The 22,882-nt window shown below is 45.9% G+C and overlaps 1 protein-coding gene across 1 annotated transcript in view; it reads right to left on the bottom strand.

The window, feature by feature from the left end:
• ASPM (abnormal spindle microtubule assembly) overlaps positions 1-22,882 on the bottom strand; it is a 201,225-nt gene extending 178,343 nt beyond the window's left edge. The window contains 3 exon segments of the mRNA XM_029618399.1: positions 9,928-10,071; positions 22,465-22,620; positions 22,622-22,882. Coding sequence (XP_029474259.1) covers positions 9,928-10,071; positions 22,465-22,620; positions 22,622-22,768 — 447 coding nt within the window. The 5' untranslated portion in view covers positions 22,769-22,882.

Raw genomic sequence — 22,882 nt, 5'->3', positions numbered from 1 at the left:
CCCAGAGTTTGACTCCGTTCTCAGTACTGCCCCTCACACAGGCTCCCTCTCTGTCCCTCTCTAATGCACATACACATCCCTCATACAGGGTCCCTCTCTCACGCATACATCCTCACACAGGCTACCTATGTCTCTTTCTCATGCACCCCTTCACAGGCTCTCTCTCACATGCACAATCCCTTCAGACACGCTAGCACCTTTACATACACACTATCCCTTTTTCATACACACCAGCTCCCAACCTCTCACACATACACACTCCTTCACAATCTCCTCATATAGGTTCCCTCTCTCTGGCACCCAAACTCAACCCCCCCCCCCCCCCCTTCTGATCCCTCACATCCCACTGCTTACCCTCCTTGGTCTCTCACAACCTCCTGCTCTCTCTCACCTTCTCCCCCCTGCTCTCTCTCTCTCACACAAACATCTCTCTACACACATTGACTCTCACCGGGACCTTCATCTTCGCCACGAATGGAGCGCATGCTGGGGTCTCCTCTGCCATTTTCTAAGCAGAATCGGCAAATGTAGCTTCATTGATGTGTTAATGTGTTTGAACTACTGTATGCTCAGTTCCTCCCAATGCAGCCTTCGGCAAAACATGCCGGGGGACATCAATATTTTAAAAGCCCAGTGATTTTTTTATGGTAGCAGTCTCTCATAATAAATAAACAACTCACTTTGGAAACGTGTCTTGTTTCTGTGAGGACCAGAATAGTACCACCAAAATTCCCCCTCTTTATTTGATGTGAGACTTCTCAAGCATGGCCTCTTCTCCCCATTATTGTTTGTTAGAGAATATTACTATATTGTCAGGCTTCTCAACTTTTCATCTCTCACAATCTTAGACTAGAAATAGCTGTTGTTAACTGCATGTTCGCCACCTGGCTAGCAGACTGTATTGCACATTATGCTCTGCCTGGCCTCCAGATTCCAGACTGCGCCAAGGCTCATCAGGTAAGAGCCATGGCTACTTCAGTGACTCACCTAAGAGCCATGTCCATTGAAGACATCTATAAAGCTGTAACTTGGTCATTGGTTCACATCTTCATGTCCCATTACTGTTTAGACAACCTGTCCAGAAGGACAGTAACTTTGGGCAAACAGTTTTGCACAGCCTGTTCACCCAGTAACCACCACTCCATGGCATGGTCCTGATTGCTATTTACATAAGTACTCCGCCACACAGCCCTCAGCTTGGGCCTCCCCATGTGTCAAGGCTAATTAAGCCCTACTTGCTGCTGGAGAAAACAAGTTTGCATACTGTAAACAGGGGTTCTCCATAGACAGGATGAATTAGCCATGCATATCTACCCGCCTCCCTGGAGAATCAACTATCTTATTGCAGCTAAGCTCTACAATCAACTGAGGGGCTCAAGAGGCAGCACGCATGTGGGAATTCCTGTGCATACTCAATAGTAAAACCGTACTGTGCTAGAGAGATGAGTCCATTTGGTACTATTTTTTTTTCTGATGTATACCCTGTGCTCTTACGATGCTTTTATGTAAACCATTGTGATGTATTTCGAACGACGGTATACAAAACTTTTAAATAAATAAATATCCACGTGTCATGGATAATTTAGTCCTGGGGGAATGCCAGCAACAAGCAGTGGCTATTTCCTATTGATTAACAGCAGTTAATGGACTTCTCCTCCAAGAACTTATCCAAACCTTTTTTAAACCCAGCTACACTAACTACACTAATCATATCCTCTGGCAACAATTTCCAAAACGTAACTGTGCATCGAGTGAAAAAGAATGTTCTGATTAGTTTTAAATGTGCTACTTCATGGAGTGCTCCCTAGTCCTATTATCCAAAAGAGTAAATAACCAATTCACATTTACTCATTCTAGACCTCTCATGATTTTAAAGACCTCTATTATATCTCCCCTCAGCCATCTCTTCTCCAAGCTGAACAGCCCTAACCTCTTCAGCCTTTCCTCATAGGGAAGCTGTTCCATCCCCTTTATCATTTTGGTCACCCTTTTCTATACCTTCTCCAGTGCAACTATATCTTTTTTTGAGATGCAGCGACCAGAATTGTACATAGTACTCAAGGTGTGGTCTCACCATGAAGCGATACAGAGGCATTATGACATTTTACATTTTATTCACCGTTCCCTTCCTAATAATTCCTAACATTGTTTGCTTTTTTGACTGCCGCAGCACACGGAGCCGACAATTTCAATGTATTATTCACTAGGACACCTAGATCTTTTTGCTGGGTGGTAGCTCTTAATATGGAACTTAACATTGTGTAACTACAGCATGGGTTATTTTTCACCTTGCACTTGTCCACATTAAATATCATCTGCAATTTGGATGCCCAATCTTCCAGTTTTGCAAGATAAGTTCATAGGACCATTCTATCATGGAAAACTTGATATAAGTTGGAACACTTACTAGACTTTGAAGCTCACAGACCACTACCAAAAACACAACTTTTCAGGTCAGGTACTTCAGGTAAAATGTAAAATCTAGCCGTTTTTATGTGGAGCAGGAAAGCAAACTGACACAGATCCTCACACCAAACGGTAAATCTCCTCCATTTAAAATTTATAGGATTCCACTAGAAAGTCCTTTCTTGAAGCTAAAAGCTCAAGCCAAACAAATCAAGGGGTTTCAGTATCAACCTCTCAACATTTAAGTGGTGAGCAATAGGAGTTTGAGTTTGGGATGGCTCAACCTGCCTTGATCTTGAGTGATGAGATCTTGAGAATGATCAGTTCCTTGATGGACAACTCTTGTAAAAATGGGAACCAGACCTACCTTGGCCAAAAGGCCTGGTAATTGCTGAACTCTGTATTCAATGGAGAAATTACTTACCTGATAATTTCGTTTTCCTTAGTGTAGACAGATGGACTCAGGACCAATGGGTATAGTGTACTCCTGATAGCAGTTGGAGATGGAGTCAGATTTCAATCTGACGTCAGCCTACATCGCAGGCCCGGCCCTCTGGAACTCCCTCCCAATACACCTCAGTCTTGAACCCTCACTACCCAAGTTCAAAAAAGGCATTAAGACCTGGCTCTTCAGACAGGCCCTACCCCGAAACCAACCCCTCGTAGTCCATCCCTTAAACCCCCTCAGACACAACCTCCTGCAACCCTCACACCCACCCCTCTCCCCCCCCTACCCTCCCATACCCGTTCCGCACCCCAGACACCTTTTCCCCTCTGTAAACTCATTTCAATTGTACAACCTGTTTTAAATGCTAAATAAGTTACCTTATAACCTGTCATAACTACTGTAAATAAGCTACTTTATATAACCTTCTATTTTCTATATATATCCTTCGTTAACCGCTGTAATTAAGCGTCAATGTTATAAGTCTCAATGTTCTAACCCGCATTAATTAGTCACTCTTGTAAGTAATGTTAAGTTCCTTTACCTTCTCAGCTGCTATCCTTTCCTCCTAACCTCCTCCCTCTCTCTCCCCCCCCTTTTTCGCTCCTGCTCCAGCCCCCACACCCTGTTTTTTGTAACTTTCCTCCTTTCTCAAGTTTATTGTAAACCGGCGCGATGTGCTCGCACGAACACCGGTATATTAAAAGCTGTTAAATAAATAAAATATACCCATGCAGGAAGCACTGCTCTTCAGTATTCTCCTCGAAAAGCAATTGTGGATATATGTGTGATTGAATAACGTGATTAACTTGGACTGGTTGAACTGATTTCCAACTGGAGACCGCCAGTGCATTCAACCGATAAATGCCGACACCTGGCAACTATGGGTGTCTTAACTAGGGGTAAGGTCTGGCTTACCCGTGCTTGTCTTGCTCTTGGGGATTGTCACCCGAGGGTTCCGGATTTTGGGGAAACCATGGGCGGGATGCTGAGTCCATCTGTCTACACTAAGGAAAACAAAATTATCAGATAAGTAATTTCTCCATTTCCTAGTGTGTAGCAGATAGACTCAGGACCAATGGGATGTACAAAAGCTACTCCCGACCCAAGTGGGAGGCTGCCTTTGGCCCACTTAGTACTGCCCTTGCAAATGATGTGCCCTCCCTGGCCTGAACATCCAGGCGGTAGAACCTCGAGAAGGTGTGGATGGAGGACCACGTCGCCACCCCACAGATCTTGGCGGGTGACAGCATCTTAGTTTCTGCCCAGGACACTGCTTGGGCCCTTGTGGAATGGGCCTTGACTTGTAGAGGTGGAGGCTTGCTTGCCTTCCTCTACGTAGGCCGCCTTGATTACTTCTTTGATCCAGCATGCAATGGTTGCCCGCAAGGCTTTTGGTTCCTCCCTGGCGGTTGATGTAGCCAACTGTTGTGGCGTTGTCATACATGACTGACAGATTCGCCCCACAGTCTGTGACTGAATCGAAGGCAGGCTAGTCTGACTGCCCGAGCTTCCAGTCGGATGATGTTCCATCCTGACTCTTCCTTGTCCCATTGCCCCTAGGCCATCAGTTCCTGGCAGTGGGCTCCCCACCCCCATAGGCTCGCATCCGTAGTGAGCAAGACCCAGGTCAGTGGGGATAGGCCTTACTCCCTTACTCAGATGGTCTTCTTGTAGCCACCATTGGAGCTGGGTCTGCACCTCTGCCGTTTGTTGGAAGCAAACTGAGTAGTTCTGGGACATCTGGTTCCATCGCAACAGTAGGATACGTTGTAGTGGTCACATGAGGGCCCTTGCCCATGGGACGACTTCTAGTGTTGATGTCATGAGGCCGAGGACTTGGAGGTAGTCCCATACCTTGGGGCGAAAACAGGTCAACAGGTTTCGCAACTGGTCCATCAGTTTCCTTCTCCTTGTAAGGGGGAAGAACGACCTTGTCTTGTTTGGTATCGAACCGGATTCCCAGGTATTCTAGTGATTGGGAGGGCTGCAGGCAGCTCTTGGTTGTGTTGACGACCCACCCAAGATTCTGCAGTATATTCTTGACTCTGGTGGTCGCCTGGTGACTTTCCTCTGGAGATTTTGCCCTGATCAGCCAATCATCCAGATATAGATGTACGAGGATTCCTTCTTTCCTCAGTGTCGCCGCCACTACAACCATGATCTTGGTGAACGTCCAAGGGGCAGTAGCTAGTCCGAAGGGTAGCGCCCTGAACTGGTAGTGATGGTCCAGTATCGCAAAGCGGAGAAAGCGCTGATGTTCGTGATGGACCGGGATGTGGATATAGGCTTCTGACAGATCCAGAGAGGTCAGAAATTCTTACAGCTCTACTGCCTTTATGAGAGCGTAGGGTTTTCATGTGGAACCCTCAGGCAGCGATTGACGAATTTGAGGTCCGGTGATTTCACAAATTTGTCTGTAGGGATACTGTGGAAATCCAGGTATTATCCCTCTGGAATGAGGGTTGGGACCCACTTGTCCGATGTTATCTCGACCCATCTTTGGTAGAATAAGGAAAGCCTGCCCCCTATGGCTTCTTCCTGTGGATGGGTCTGTTGATTCTCATTGTGGGATGCGGCTGGGGCCTATACCTGAGCCGGCTCCCCTCTTGTGTCTGTCTGTGTCGAAAGGACTAGCCCCTGCCTGCGGGGCGAGGTGCTTGGTATGTGTTTTTGTACGGTCTGAAACACTGGGATCCTCTGCCCTTGGATCTTCGGGGACAGGGTGTTTGTTTCTTTTGTTCTTGTCCTCCGGTAAATGAGGTACTGGGGATTCGCCCCATTTGTCGGCTAACTTCTCCAGTTCGCTTCCGAACAGGACGACTCCTTTAAAAGGCATTCTCGTGAGTTTCATCTTGGAAGTCGCATTGGCTGACCAACTTCGGAGCCAGAGTTGCCTTCTGGCTGCCACTATGGATGAGACTCCCCTAGCTGAGGTGCACACCAGGTCGGAGGTTGCATCAGTGAGGAAAGATATCACCGGTTCTAATGTTTCGACGGACGTGGTTGTGTCCCTGGACAGCAACAAGCAGGCACGTGTCACCTCGGCGCAGCAGGCAGCGATCTGCAGGGACATAGCTGCGACATCAAATGACTGTTTAAGGATGGATTCCTGACGTCTATCTTTGGCATCCTTGAGTGCAGCTCCTCCTTAGACTGGAATGGTGGTGCGCTTTGAGACTGCGCAGACCATGGCGTCCAATTTGGGGAACTCCAGGAGTTCTTTGGCTGAGGGTTCCAGGGAGTACAGGGCTTCTAGGGCCCGTCCTCCTTTGAAGCTGGCCTCTGGGGCATTCCATTCCAGGTCAATCAGTTGTACAGCCTGCAGCATTGGGAAATGGCATGAGGCCTGACTGAGTCAGAACAGAACAGGGTTCGTCTTTGGCTCCACTGCGGAGCTTGTGCCTGGGATGGCCAGCGTCTTCAGGATCAGAGACACACAAGATCTGATAGCTCGCCTTTGGAGAAGAAACGCATCATGGTTCGGTATGGTTCCGTCCCTGGAGGGATTTCCCCTTCCTCCAGGGAATCCGGCTCTTCCTCAGAGGTGTCTTTGTCCCCAAAGGAGAGGCTTTTGTCCGGAGGAGGCACGTCTCGAGGAGGTCGAGAGGGGCCTGGAAGGTTTTGCTCTTCTGGCGGAGACTGTGGCTGTGTCACAGGTGGCACAGATTGTGCCTGGACAAAGGTTTGCAGCCCTTTCAAGAATTCCACCAAGGAAAAGGTCCCTGGGTCCATATTGAATCCAGCGGTGCTCCCCGAGGAGCCCATCTGAGGAGGGCCCGAGCCGGGGATAGAGAGGTCTGGTGTACTGTCATTGGTGGAGCCGGATTCCTCTACTGGCTGAGGGGGCCTTGCCTCGGTTCCCCCAGAGCCTCTTCGCACTGTAGGCACAGGGCAGAGGCCACTTCGTGTTGCGCAGCTCTCAGGTGGCAGGCTGGACAGAGGGCTTGTCCCTTGGCTTTCTTGGCCGGCGGTGCCATGATTTGTGCACGTCTATGCGAATATGTGTGTGTGCCGGGAGGCTCATTTGTGCTTTCTGGATGCGCCGACACTGTGCGTAAAAGATGCAGAAGATGTGCGTGCAGGCCTTAGGGAGATGTGCGCCGCTGTGCACACAGGTTTATTTGTGCGCCCGGCACAGATGCAAGCGCAGCTGTGCGCACAAGTAGTTTGTGCACCTGGCTTGCCGCTGTGCAGACAATACGGCAACCAAGGGGGGGAAATGGTGCAGACAACCACGCGGGCAAGATGGCGCCCCCCCCCCCCCCCCCCGGAGGGTCTCCACGTAGAAGGACCCTGGCACCGGATCGGGGCCTAGCCTGGACGGGGCTGCTCAACCCCATGGAACAGACGCCAGGTTGCGATCTGTGCGGCTCACCGAGCCTCGGAGACTTAAATAAAGTTTTCTACCTTACCTTGTCTTGGTGCTTCCCGGTCTCGTGCCAAGCGGTCTCCGGCTGCGGGGGGGGGGGGGGGGAAAGAGGGGAATACCTTCACCGCCGCACTCTGTATTGCACCCGCTGCCTTTCAGCCACTCCCGTTCCTGGGGGCTAAAACCACACTGGGAACCAGCTACCGAACAGAGGCTTACCTCTGAGGGATCTCGGAAATCACCTCAGGAATTCTCGACTGGGGGAGTTGACCCTTAGGTATCACTGCAGGAGAGCAGGGCTCATCTTGTAGAGGTAAGATTTTCTCTCTCTTCTTTGGTTTGAATTTTCTAACGCTGTGCAAGCATGTGTAGAGTCTCAAACTGCTAAGGAGACTGAGAAATACTGAAGAGCAGTGCTTCCTGCATGGGTATATGTAGGCTAACGTCAGATTGAAATCTGACTCCGTCTCCAACTGCTATCAAGAGTACACTATACCCATTGGTCCTGAGTCCATCTGCTACACGCCAGGAAAGTACCAGTTTTCATGTTGTAGGAGTGCCCCACATTTTCATCCATAGAGCACTGAGGATGTTGGTAACTGGAAAGGTTACTGGTTCAGCTGGAGTATTCAGGATCTGAAGAAGGTGAAGTAACTCCAAACAGGGGTCTTTGTATCATGTGTCAGGAATGCATTTTGCGTACATGGATGCACAGTACTGTACCCAACTTTTTCAAATATTTACAATAGGTGAAACTCTCTGGGGGTAAGATATACTCCAGAAGATTTGGAGTAGGTCAGAGGGTATGCCAGTAAAGTCTGTCTGATCCTAAAGCACTGGCTGACTTTTCCATAACTCCAAAGACAAAGAGGGCAAAGCGGGTGGTGGTTCCGGATGACCCCAAGACAGAGCAGCCTGGTCTAACACCTCCAACAGATTATGAAGACTCCCTGATTATGCATTATGACGACGGATTCACTCTTGTAGGTGAAGATTGAGACTCAGTTCCATGGCAGCACTGTAGCAATACTGAAAAGGAGGCACTGGAATGTTCCTTGTCTCCTTGGTCAACGAGGTAAAGAAACTTCACCAAATCTGTGACTTGGTCAAGAAACTGGTCTCTTCTAGCATGGATTAGATGGTGGGACATTCTGAGCGCAGGATAGGCTCCTGCACGAGAACAGGCAGTCTGTTGGAGATGAGTGGGGCTATGGAGGATACTGGTTCTGCCATCTCCAGGCAAAGTCCTTCCGCCACTACTTTAGGTGGTGTGAGTGCCTTGGTTACTGGAGTTGGCAAAAGAAACCAGATTCCTTCCCCTTCAGATCTAGATTGGGATGTGTACAGTTGTATTGGCAAAGCAGCTCGATAAAATGAAAACTAAGTAGATGCATCTGTAGCTTCAATGAGGTAGAATGCTTAAACACTTTGGTTGACTTGAATACTTTGATAAACAATGATGTTGCATCAAGGGTGTGCCATGCATTTTTGCACTGTGTACTGTGATAGTGTGCAATAGTGAAAAGGTGATGTGCATCGAGGCCACATGTTTCGAAGGCATTGGTGCACCATGTGCTGAGTGCCCGGAACATCATACATCAGTTTCAGTACATTGATATTCTGTGTGTCAAAGGCATCAGCGGAGGATGTGTCGGGCAAATTTATGCATTACGCATTAGGAATGTCTATGCTCTTTGCGCCAATGGCACCAATGATGGCCACATCAACAGTGCCAATGCCAAAGTGTTGTGCTTAGTGTTTGTGTTTGACGTAGGCTGCGATGGCTCCAGTGATTGATCCCACTTTGTCTTCGACACAGGCAACTGGTCATACCCAATCCTGCGGTTTCAGCCCAAGCAGACAGGGGGAGTTTGGGGGGGGAATCTCCTGCTAGACTTTTCCCAGCGGGGCAGACACTGTACTGCATGACGAGGACCTACTGCAACTTCAAAGACATTTACACAGTTTCTCGATGCAATGCACCTTAGGTCGTTGCAAGCACAGAACATCCGTCCGCAGGCAAAGCAGTTTTTGGTCGTATTCCAATCTGAGGCTTGTGGCTGTTGGTGAGGGATATAAATCTTGCCACAGCTACAGCTTTTAATCCTGCTCACTACTGTTGACTTTATTCTGGACAGACATGATGGATGGTGGACCATGGTTCATTGTTTTTCATCTTTTCTTTTTTTTGTAGCACTGAAAAATGCTATTTGGGGCTGCAGAGGCAGTGAGGCAACAGAAAAAAGATTTTCTGAGATAAATAACCAAACAGAGAATTTTGAGAAAACATTAAGAACAGAGAATACATGTCTATGCTGTGCTTGCACAAAAAATGAATGAAGAGATTCATGAGGCTATGTCAGTGTGGTAACTCCTGCATATGCTCAGAGCTCTACCAATTTGAGAGATTAATCTGTTTGGTGCCGCCAGATGATATCACCCTCACATAATGGCTAATTCAGCCTGCTTATCGACAGAAATAAAAAGATGAATTATACATATTACTCAAATTGAGGTAAAGAAAGCAACAGGTATGCTTAGAATAAAAAAAGAACTTGCAAGACTTCACATTCTGCAGAGATTACCAGTGTTGAGTCAAAGATAAAAGTTGTGAGCTGGTCTGACTCCTTCCTACAATGGCAGTCTCAAAAGGTAATAAATACATCTAAACTGGCCAGTATGAGCAGATATAACACAAACATACCTTTGCCTTTTTCGTCTGCTCTGCCCTGCCTAGCAGAACAGCCTGGTGTTTCGCAACGCCGTTGACAACAAAAGTTATCAATTCCCGGATGCTACCTTCTTCTAAGGGTGTCCATCTTATTAAAAGAAAGTGTCTTTCTTTAGGCTAAAAAAAAAAAAAAGAAAGAAAAGAAAAAGTCATATCAAAATATTAAAATAGCAGAAGTAAAACACAATATCAACATTTTTAGAGACTTCTCACAAGAAAGAAAGGGAGGCAAAAAAATTATTCTAAACTATGTTAACAACTGTGTGACCAAGAGTATAACAGAACCCCAGAATACCTTAAGGGACCAGATCCTGGTATCTAGCCCAGAACAGAATCCTGTCCACTGGGAGTTTCTCTAAGTAGGGGAATAAAAGAGCAGGCCCAGGAGGGAACAGAGAAGCCCTGGGAAGGAGAAGAAGGGAGACCCTATGCCAAAACTATTTCTGATTGCTATAACCTTTGATTTAAAGGTGGTACCCTCCCACACACTCACAGCATCATAAACTGCAAATCAGAACACTTGAAATTTATTTTACTTACTTTTCTCAATTAACAAAAAGGTTGAAAATTCTCGAATTTGATTAATTTATTCTGTCACTCAAAGAAAAAAAAAAAGATAAACAAAAACAAATACAGCATAATTTAAATCAATACAACCATAAATAAAGGAAAAAGTTAATCTTTCCTTTCATGCTAGGTCAATCCACACACCCAGCCAGCAGATGGAGGCAGAAACCACAACGTTTCTAGTGACATCATTGCTATTAGTAATAGAACAATACAATCACTTCCCAGTGTCTATTTCAAAGCATTGGAGTAGAAGCATGGAGGGTTGGGGTTGACTTGCAGGTTTCAGGAAGGTACAACAATTGCTGGTGGGGGAGGGTCAGGCCCACCCATGGTTTCTAAACCTTTTGTGGGATTTGGGTTGGGGGCATGAGGACACATTCATGGGCCTACCAGCCACAATGAACAGCAGTCAGGGTGGGGACAAGTGTGCCATGAAGATTTTTGGGGGGGGGGGGGGGGGGGGGGGGGGGGGGTGTTCCAAAATGGGGGATCTTATGCAAGTGGGAATAGCCACCATAACCAACTGCTTGTTTTGAGGTCTCCCCCAAATTCTAAGGCGGAAAGGGAGCTGGAATTAGACAGCCTCTACACTACTGGAGGAAGGGGAACTGACCTCAGTCATCCACTTATTCTGTAGCGATGAGGTAGCTTCTCTAATCTACCACACAACATCATCTCTCAGGATGTTGGATTCGAAGACTGAGGAGGCTACTGGAGGAGTGGCCTGGGGGTTAGAGCAGCAGGTAATGAACCAGGAGACCACAGCTGCTCCTTGTGACCTTGGGCAAGTCACTTTACCCTCCATTGCCTCAGGTGCAAACTTAGATTATAAGTCCTCTGGGGATAGGGAAATACCACCACAGTGGTAGTAGAGGCTGCACTGAAGAAAGTCCTCTTTTTTTTGTGTGTGTTCAAATTTGGTCTTATTTACGTCACTGCCTAAACAGTCTCTTAAATCACTTTTAAAGCATTACTACAAAAAAAAAAAAAAGTAAAGAAATGTCATCACATTTTGCGAGGTTAAAGAGGGACAGGGCTGCCTTAGGTAGAGGAGCTAGGAGAGGTAGATTGCTGTCAGTTGAATATAATCCGCTTTGAAGTGCTGAAAAAAAAAAGTGTGAAAAGCAGAATATAAAAATCTAAATAGACTATATCCTGCTACAAGTCCACAAACTGTAGAATCTCAGCTACAGAACAGCAGAGCCATGGCTAGGAGGGTAGGTCAGACAGCAGCTGTGCCGTTCGGCTCTAGGTTTTCTTGGGGCCATCCTCAAGAGTGCTGCTAGGCCAACAAGTACTTAGGCAGACCATTCTGCATGCTATTGCAAAGCCCCTAGTAAGTGTTAAAATTGTCATTTGCTGTCCTTACAAAATACTTAAAACACTACATGCCTTCTGAAACAGAAATCTAAAGATATCATGGTCCTTAGGTCAGAGATCCCCTTGATTTTGTCTAATTTTCTCTAGTGCAGTGTGAAAAACACTGAACCACATGAAGCTGAAAGGATGAAATTCTGGTTTGGAGCATAATAATATGTTAGCATACCTCATGGGAACCCATAATGGACATCTGGTACACACAGTTGTGGGCTTTGAAGCAGCTGACAGCAACCTTCCTAGGCCTTTACCCAAACCTTGCAAAATGTGATGTATTTCTTAACTGGTTTTTTTTTTGTTGTAGTAGTAGTGCTTTAAAAAAGTGCATTAAGGAGCTGCTTAGTCAGTGAAGAAAATAAGACCAAATTTGAACACACAAAAAAAAAAAAAGGAGAGAGTCACATATCTTTGTGAAAGCTCAGACAAAAATCAGACAGAGGCGCATGACACAGCACATACTGAGAAAGTACCATGCATGCTCCGTAAGACACTTACGGAGCTTTGAGAGATGGATGCATTCGGTGCCCATATATCATGGTTAATTCAGTCCTGCTAGTCAATGGAGAAAGTGTGTCCAATTGTTGCAATGGAATATCCTCCTGGAACAAGTCCATCTGTTTCTCTTTGCCCTTGAAACACGGTTTCTCGGGGGAGTCAAGATGGCTGCCTGAGCAGACATCCTCAACGCTGCTCCTGCTTCTGTTACCTTGCAAAAGCTTAACATACAAAAATGCTGCATAAGAGGAAGGGGAAAATCAGAATTTACCCAGCTGAATTCAGCATTGCATCGGATCAGCGTTTAATATCGGAGTTCACTGCTTCTTCACAGATTTTTCGGGCTTCCAGCCCCATTGGCGCAACAGGGAAAGGAGCCCCGTTGTCACCCGGGGAAATTACGCTGAGCCCTCCTGATCCAAGACAACCTCCCTTGGCTTCTCCTCTGGTTACTGTCGTCGCTGCTGGGGCGCGGGATGACGACATCACCGGGCAGCCTCAGTTGGCTGGGAACGCTGGCAGCTACCAGGGTTTGGAATCGTTTGTACCAGGGATCGAGCAGACAAAGACTCCTGAGGAGCAGCTGGTGGAGCTGACTCCCCTCTGGGAATGGAGGAGACTCGGTGCGAGACCCTGGGGAAGACATCTTACAGACTGTGGAGATTTAAAAAAAATCTGAAATTGTCACGCTGGACTCCTTGTGGGACTTGGTGGCCGGTATGTCCACTATGTTCAAAGAACAGTCTCGTCGGATAGAAGTTGTGGAGAAGAAATTAGACTCCGTAGCTAATCAACAGGCATTGCAGGAGCATGCACCAGCTATTCAATCTATAAAAAAAGATGTGAAAACTTTACAAGACTCTTCAGTAGCTACCATTCGGGATTGTATGACCTCTTCTAGGAGATTGGAATCTGTTGAAAACTATCTAAGTCACTTAAATCTGAGACTACTGAACTTCCTCAAAGTTCTGGGTGAACTACCAATAATTACTTTTAAAAGAAACCTACAAGAGGCTCTAAAGATTTCCTCTGAACAAATACCTCCTCTAAAGAAGATCCTCTTTCTAGCTCAGAGATTGGGTCCCCCACAAATCTCAGTAATAAATAGGGCTGACTTTTTAAATTTAAACGGAATATGTTGAAAATACAAATCCAGAGATTACAGAGAGAGCAGTATTGTTTGCTTGTTTCTATTCTGAACAGGATTTCAGTTTTGTAAGGAGATCTTACTTTAAGAATTTAAATGTTCAATTTCATGGAGAGACTGTTCGTATATACCCAGACTTGGCAAGACCTTCCCAACTAAGATGCAAAGTTTTCCTATTGATGCGAATGGAAGTGACTGCTCTTGGAGCAACATTTCAGTTACGCTATCCCTGTAGATGCATAATAAAATTATCTGGAAATACGTATGGTTGGGGTTTTTTTAACCCAGACCACTTGAGGGATTTTTTGAATGGTAGAGGACAAAACCCTGTTAATGTTTAATATATACTGTGAATGTAAACAGCCATATTTCTTTGTAATATGATCAAAATTGCTCCTTGTCTCTCATAGTAAATTTACTCCCCCCAATTTCTTCTCAGGGATTAGAGAAATGATAAATATTATTTCTTTTTCCTTTTTTCATTCAATCGTTGTTAAAAATTATTTCTTTTCATTGTCTCTAATTGTTTCATTACAAAGTGTATCTTTATTTAATAATTTGTAAAATGATAAATAAATAAAAAAAGAAACACTTTCTCATGTTTGCTTTCTACAGTGCAGCCTCTACTACTACTGATTAATGTGGAAGCCATGTGTTAGCATAAGATTAAAAACTTATACCAGGTTTTGATATGTGTCTGATCACTTTATGACAGGATACACTGCAACAGGTACTGTACTTCCTAATTCTTACAGCACAGGTCTCAAAATTTGATGGACTGGGACTGCAGCTGTGTTCCTGGGAAATTACAATATTGCAAAACACTTTGTTCTATTGATCTTGGCTCTGTATTCTCATGAAGCATAGGATACACGAAGACTATTTTAAAGAAGCATTTAATTTTTTTATTTTAATAAATGTTTTGTTTTGATTTTATTTTATGTTATGCAAATGATAAATTTTGTGTTTATTATGCCTGTGTGGTTGTAAACAGCGATGAAACACCTCATGGAAAACTAGTGGTATATAAATATGTAAATAAAATATATTCAGTCTGAGCCATTTATTTTTTATTTATTTATTTATTTAATGCTTTTTATATACCGGCATTCGTAGGACACATCATGTCGGTTTACATATAACTGAGAAAGGAAAATACAATGAACGCTTATAATAGGTTAACTAGATAACATAAGAAAGTACATATTTAAGAGATGAGTAACGAGCAAGTAAAATTATGTAGTACATATTGGATATTTAACTTATCCAAAATTAATTAAATAATTTAAGTGAAAAAACTTGAGAAGCTTAAATACAATCTTAGGTAAAGATGGTGGAGGATAAATCCTCCAATGTTGAACTATTTTTAGGAGATGGCAAGTCTTCAGAAGGAAGATCAGGTGTCCTCATGATCTGATACATTAGAATTAGGGTTAGACCCTGCTTCCATGGGAACTCAGAGTCTGACAATCAAACCTTTGATTATGCATTATGGAGGAGGTTCTGGGACAAGAGTCAGTGGCTGAGCATGCAGTCCTTGCACCTTCAGGGAAGTCCTGGCACAGTGCCTGTAATTGACTTGTCACATATCTTCAAGTGTTTTAATCACTGTAGCTGTATCCAGTGAAGCAGCAGTAAGTGGCTCCTGCTGCAATGGGGGAGTCAAATTCTTGACAACTCAGCAACGGAGGAAGGAAGAAGTTACAAGTACTTGCAAATGCTGTATAAGAACATCTCTCTTCAGACATCTCTTCCCAGTCCTGCTCCTTGTGACCTTGGGCAAGTTACTTCAACCTCCACTGCCTCAACTACAAACTTATAGCATTCCTTGTGCAAAAATGGACACATTCGCGCATTAGTGGGCTGCATACAAGCAATGTAGATTTTAAAAAGCCGCAAAATACATGTGTATGTACATGTGCTTGCGAGGAATAAAGGGGCAGGGCATAGGCATTCCAGGATAGGACCAAGATTTGCACATGTAACTCCAAATTTTAAACATGGGCAACCAAAAAGGTGGAGGGTCTTCATAAAATGACTTATGAGGAGAGACTGAAGAACCTAAATATGTACACCCTGGAGGAGAGGAGGAGCAGGGGTGATATGATACAGACTTTCAGATACTTGAAAGGTTTTAATGATCCATGGTCAACAACAAACCTTTCCCGTTTGGAAAAAAAATCAGCAGAACCAGGTGTCACGATTTGAAGCTCCAGGGAGGAAGACTCAAAACCAATGTCAGGAAGTATTTCTTCACGGAGAGGGTGGTGGATGCCTGGAACGCCCTTCCGGAGGAAGTGGTGAAGACCAAAACTGTGAAGGATTTCAAAGGGGCGTGGGATAAACACTGTGGATCCATAAAGGCTAGAGGATGGGTATGAAGAGAAGAGCCATGGGGGTGGCTTACTGGAATGGTGGCTACTACCTGGTGATTACTACCCTTACTCATAAGCCTTCACACAGTTAATGCAACTCCAACATTGCTCTCTGCTTCAATGGCAAGGGGCAATGTGGAAAAGAGGATATGCATTCACACAACCACCAACACAGTTTGGGTAAACAAATAAGCCTGGGGGGAGCTTGCCTTATGATTCACACCTTTGATGCAACTCCAACATTATTCCCTGCATCAACAGCAGGGGGTGGCAAGAAATTCAAATCAAACAGTTACCAACAAGGGCCCTGAACTTGGTGGTGGGTAAAACATAGGTATGGGAAAATAAGTGTGGGAGCTAGTAGCTTATCTAGACAACATGGCTGTGGGACGAGTAGGAACACTTACTGTTTGTAGCTTGTGGCACCAAAAAATAAGTAATTTTCCCAGAGACAAAATTACATTTCACAGACTTGGAAATTTCGAAATGTGTGATAGTTTTGCTTGTGTTATAGTCACAGCGCAACGAAAATCTACTCCCGATGGTATATTGACAGCACTTTTCAAACAGTAAGTGTTCCAACTCGTCCTGCAGCCATGTTGTCTAGATAAGCTACTAGCTGACTTTAAAGGGCTATTGTATTTCTTTTCTATTGCACAGATTTATCCTCTTGCAGCTTACAGCTTTGTGTTCCCTGAAGAAGCAGCACTTCGAAACATTGCAGTATCGGTAGACACAAAGGAAGAATTCAATTTCGCAGCACTTTTGATCCGTGATTCCAAAGGATAAGTGCAGAAGTTTAAGTACAGCTGCATTTTTTACATCTCGTTGCAAGATAAGTGCATTTTTATATAGCCCCAAATAACCAAAGTAAGGGGGAATATATTACCCTTATAGAACCTCTTCTATGAGCATAATGAAGTGACCTATGATTATAAAGCCCCAGCGCTCGTAAAAGCTTTCTCAGCATAAGCCACCAGTTGCAAGGACACTGTATGACTGTCACTCTTTATATACAATAAGAGCCTTCACTTTATAGTGGAATATTTTTACTATTGTATTGATTCAAGTTTTTCCTGCTATTTTTTGGGATAATTATTATTACCATTTTGATTAGTGGCAGCCGATGGCCCGAGAGGGGGAGATCACTCCTGGGACCTCCGCTGGACCACCAGGGACTTTAGGCAAGTTTTTTTTTTTTTTTTTGGGGGGGGGGGTTTGGTTGTTTGGTTTTTTTTGTTTCACAGTGGGCCGATAACTAAGGCCGAACCAAAAGGTTCGGCCTTAGTTATCGGTGTGTATATACATCTCTAGTATATACACACACACACACACCTGAAAATTAGGAGAAATCCAACTCTGTGGGGTAACAGACAGGTTTCATGAAGACTAACATCCTGCTGTCCTCTGAAAATACCTGTTACCTGTAAACAATTCTGCTTTCTCTGAGGACAAGCAAGATGGTAGTCGTCACACATGGATGAATCCCTAGCTACAGGCTGCTCCCCAACACAAAAAGGGGACCAACAAATATCCAACCACATGCCAACGGGCACACAGTGCTTTTGGTAACAGAAAGGGGAGACAATCTGAACCTAAACAGGCCCTAGGCTGGAAGAGTTGGGTTCTACACCTCAAACAGGTTCCGAAGGTCAGATTAGCCAAACCTACTGTGGCGTTGGCCATCCCTATCCAGACAATAGTGTGATGAGAATTTGTGGAGAGAACGCCCTGTTACAGCCTTGCAGATCTCCTCCACGGGAACTGTTCATAACTGGGCCACTGACGCTGCTATGGTTCTGACAGAATGAGCCTTGACATGATCCCCAAGCAGCAGTCCTGCCTGGGATTAACAGGAGATGCAATCTGCTAGCCAGCTGGATAGTGTCTGTTTGGCAACGCCAATGCCCAACCTATTCTTGTCAAAAGAAACAAGTTGGGTGGACTGGCTATGGGCTTCTGTCTAGTCCAGACAGAAGGCTAAGGCTCGCTTGCAGTCCAAACTGTTCTGGGAAAGAATTCTGGAAAGACGATGGACTGGTTAAGATTGAAGTCCATCTCAACCTTAGGCAGGAACTAAGGGTGTGTGTGCAAGACCACCTTGTCATAATAAAACAGTGTAAGATTGATAAGTCACTACGCCCTGGAGCTCGCTGACCGCCACCAAACATATGACCTTCCAGGTCAGGTACTTTAGGTCACAGGTATGCAGCGGCTCAAAGGAGCTTTCTTTAGCTGAGCTACCACCACATTGAGGTCCCAAGGCACAGGAAGCGGCCTTAGGGGAGGCTTCATTTGAATCGTACAACTATAGGCTGTATAGAGATGGGTGTACCATCTACCCATTGGTGGTATGCGCCAACTGCACTAAGATGAACTCTAACGGAGTTGGGTTTTAAGCCAGCTTCCGATAGGTATAGAAAGTAATCAAGCAGTTTTTGTGTGGGGCAGGAGAACGGCTCTAGGGTCTTCTGCTCACACCAAACAGAAAACCTCCTCCATTTCAGACCATAGGACTTTCTAGTGGAAGGCTATCTAGAAGCCACTAGGACCCAAGACATCTTCTGTGAGATTGAGTGGTTGCAGAATTAGCCTCTCAACATCCAGACTGTGAGTGACAGGGCCTAGAGCTTAGGATGCCACAAACTGCCTCGATCTTGCGTGATAAGATCTGGGGAAGTCCCCAGATTGATCGGTCTCCGTATGGACAACTCCCGTAGGAATGGAAACCAGACCTGTTTTGGCCAGTAAGGGGCTATGAGGATCATAGTCCCCTTGTTCTCACGAAGCTTCAAGAGTCTTGATTAAGAGTCAGAAAACCTAAAATGTACTGATCTTTACTCCCTCCCCTAACCCAGTAATATTTTCCTAAACATGTCTTTGAATGAACACATTGTACCTAAATGCTTCCCCAGGTTACAATCTGTACATATGTCTACCTCTGGTTTTCTTTATTTATGAGTATCGAACCTGTACACCATTATGAACTAGTGATTCTCACATGGAATGACTGTATATAAAAACACAAACAAAATAAATACTAAGGGAATCAGAGTACACACATACAGAAGACCCTTGCCCCAATGATGGGCAAGGGTGTCCGAGGCTGGTTTGCCATCTGACTTGTACAAGAAGCAGAACAGAGGCACGTTCTGTTGCAAGCGGACGCAAATAGATGTACATCCGGGCTCCCCCAGGGGCGGAATATCCGATTCTCTACCCCCTGGTCCAGGCCCAATCATAGGGTCTGAAGGCTTGACGCAGTCTGCCCGCTACCACATTCTCCGTCCCAGCCAGTACATGACCCTAATCACAATCCCGTGAAACTGGACCCATGACCAGATCTGGACCGCTTCCTGACACAGGAGGTACAATCCCATGCATCCCTGCTTGACGACATACCACATAGCTAGCTGGCTATCTGTTTGAATGTTGGACAGCCAATCTCTGAAAGCTCATAATGCATATTTGATCACCTGGAGCTCCAGCAAATTGATTTGGCAACAGCTTTTCTCTACATGAGCTCCCCAAACCAGGATGGGCACATCCATGGATAGGACAATATGGGTAGGAAGATTTTGAAAAGAGATCCCCCATTCCAGATTTGAAAGTTCCTGCCACCAGGATAAAAAGAGTACCCGGGAGACGGAGTGACTGATTCAGTTCTGGAGATTCTGCGTCGCCTGGCACCACTGCAACCTCAGAGTCCATTGAGCTCTGCGCATTTGTAATCGTGCCTCGGCTGCTAGTCTATCGCGTCCAACAGCGCATAAACCTGGGCACTAGGCTGGGTGCACTTTCAGGCCGATGCAATAAAATACACCCAGCCTAGCTCACAGGGTGACATGCTAGACTAGCACCTAAAGCAATAAAGAGCGTAGTGGGTCCAAAACGTGCGCCCAAACAAATCCATAGCCGATAATATTCATCACATGTAAATTCCATGTGATTAGCTATTACCCACTCCCCCTCCCCAATGCAGAAAAATCGCTGGGTGCCCAACGCACACTTTTTAACACAGCAAATTTAACTCCAGCCCCAGAGCTGGCATTAAGTCAATCCGTGAGTGAAGGGCTCATTATAAATTTAAAAAATACTGTCATCTGTGGTTCCTCCTACTTAGTATCGTTACTATGTTTAAGTCTACTGCTTGTGGTTAAGAATAATGGTATAATGTGATGGCTTGATGAAACAAAAAATTCTTGGCGCACAATATACATACTCCAGGCCAATTTTACCCCTTGCTATTGTGTGAGTATATAAAGCACCCAGAATTTTTCAAGCCACAGCATTAATTTGACCTGAAGCCAGATAAAATGGACATTTGTATTACGCACCCATTGCAATTATGGGCACCTGACGCATTTGAGCACTAGGGACACAATTCTTCCCTAGCACGTCCTTTTTTATTGCAGCAGCTAATTTAAATATTGCATCAGGTGCCCAGGAGACATGTGCAAGCATTAGGAAAACGGGTACTCAATGGGGCGGATGCAATAAACGTGCATAGAAAATGGGCGCTCGCACAGAGTGTCCGTTTTCCTAACATGCGCCCATCCACCTCTGCCAGGCGCCCAATTCAATATGATAATGAGGTGCCGGGCTAAAATGGACAAGCAAGGGATAAACAGTGAATCCCTAGCAATCATTGGCATTGGGCACCCAGGAGATGTGGTTTTACAGGTTAAGAAAACAGACACTGGTAAACTGAGCATTTTTCAAACCTGACAGCTGTCAAGACTTTGTTTTCATGATGCTTTCTGTGGTTTCTCCTACTTAATATTCGGGCCGATACAGTAAAGTCCGCGGGAGAGCGGACGAACGCCTGCTCTCCTGGCGCGCGCACCGGCCCTTTGCCGGTGCACGCGATTCTCTATTTAAATTAGGTGACGCGGTAGATCCGGGTAAAAGGAGGCACTAGGGACACTAGCGCATCCCTAGCGCCTCCTTTTTGACAGGAGCGGCGGCTGTCAGCGGGTTTGACAGCCGACGCTCAATTTTGCCGGCGTCGGTTCTCGAGCCCGTTGATAGCCATGGGCTCGGAAACCGGACGCCGGCAAAATTGAGCATCCGGTTTTCGGCCCGACAGCCGCGGGCCGAATTCAAATTTTTTTTTTTTTTTTTACACTTTTCGGGACCTCTGACTTAATATCGCTATGATATTAAGTTAGAGGGTGCACAGAAAAGCAGTTTTTACTGCTTTTCTGTGCACTTTCCCGGTGCTGGAAGAAATTAGCGCCGACCTTTGGGTTGGCGCTAATTTCTGAAAGTAAAATGTGCGGCTTGGCTGCACATTTTACTTTCTGTATCCCGCACGCATACTTAATAGCGCCCTCAACATGCATTTGCATGTTGAGGGCGCTATTGGGTGCCGCGGGTTGGACGCGCGTTTTCCTCCCCTTACTGAATAAGGGGTAAGGGAAAACGCGCGTCCAAGAGCAGGCTAACAGTGCGCTCCATCGGAGCACTGTACTGTATCGGCCTGATTGTGAGGATATTAGGTTGGAACAACAGAAAAAGCAGTTTTTGTGGCTGTTTTGAGGTCCCCAAGCCTCTACAACTTAACAGCAGCTCTTTGGTTGGCATTAATTTTTGCAGGTTAAAATGTGCGCGTCAGGTGCACAGTGATTGTTTGCATCTAGAGTACTAATAGCCTCATCTATCTGGCATTTGCATGTGATGAGCATTATTAGCTACACACTGATTTGGATGCATGTTTTGGACTTGCTTATCCCATTATTGCATCGGGAGTTATTCTAGCACCTCCAAAATACACGTCAAGCTGCGCATGAGGCTGAGCACACTATCTTGCATAGTCCTAAATATGAGCACCAGGTTTAATATGCATTTTATTGCATCAGCCCCAAAGTTTGGGGCAGGCTAAAAGGTAGGTTTTGCCTGTAAGTGAGGCAGCTGCTAGAGCCATATCATGAAGAGGGCCAGAGTATTTACAAAAAACAAGAAAGTAGGTAAACAGATTTAATTAACACATCCTGATACCCGAAAGGAAAAAATAATTCTTTGCCTTGTTCTAGACATCATTGCTACCAAAATTGTAACAATGATACCCCCTTCCGGGGTCTTCCTTTCCGCTCCCCTCAGACACTTTTCACCCCTTCCATGAGATCTCCCATTCCTCTGCTGCTCCGTTTTAGGCCTGCTATATTAAAGAGTTGTGCTGCCTGTCATCTACCCCCATTAACTCAGGCCAGACATGCACTCCCAGTGCCGCACACAGATCACGGGTTCTTCCCCCCCCCGAAGGACAGACCAGATGCATGACGCAGGTGACTTATCCAGTCTCCTCTTATTTAGCGGAGCCCTCTGTTCTCTCTCGGTACGGGCGAAAAAGGAAACGTTTGTGCGCCAGTTTGCTTGCTCCCCCGTCCCATCCCCCATCTTCCAGTCTCCAAGCTAGATTGCCTACAAATTCAGGCTGCTAAATGAGGCACCCAGCCAGTATTCGTCCCGATACGCCTGCTATGACCCCCTTAATTCCAACGGCCTTGACCACCCCCCAACCCAGCATTGGGCTCTAGCGCTCACCTGCAGCACCTGCTCTCCGTTTTCCAGGCTGAAGCCTTTGCTGGAAGGGAACTTGTCTACGCGCACTTCGGCCGCCTCCGGCTGCGGGTTTTCGATGGCCAGCCGCACGGTCTTGGAAGAGCCCACTTTCACGGTACCAAAAGCAACAAAGGGGGGGCCGGCAGAAGTGGCTGAGAATCAGCGTGGGGTGCTCCGCGGGCTCGCCAGCACCCTGATAGGGGCTGAGCTCCCGGAAGGCGGCCCGGTTCCTCGTGGACGCCGCCATTTCGTCTCCCCGAAAGCCGTGCGCCGGACGGGGAAACATCTCCCGGAGGGGCCGAGAACGGGCTCGTCCACCCGAGCTTATTCGCTGCCAGGCTCAACGACTGCGCCACGATTCAAACTTACGGCGCTCCGCCAATCCCTAGTCACGGTCTCG

The sequence above is a fragment of the Rhinatrema bivittatum genome, chromosome 10, assembly GCF_901001135.1.
Source record: "Rhinatrema bivittatum chromosome 10, aRhiBiv1.1, whole genome shotgun sequence".
In the NCBI taxonomy this organism is placed as follows: Eukaryota; Metazoa; Chordata; class Amphibia; order Gymnophiona; family Rhinatrematidae; genus Rhinatrema; species Rhinatrema bivittatum.
Note: the sequence above shows the minus strand (reverse complement) of the source record. Positions and strands in the feature narration are given on the sequence as shown.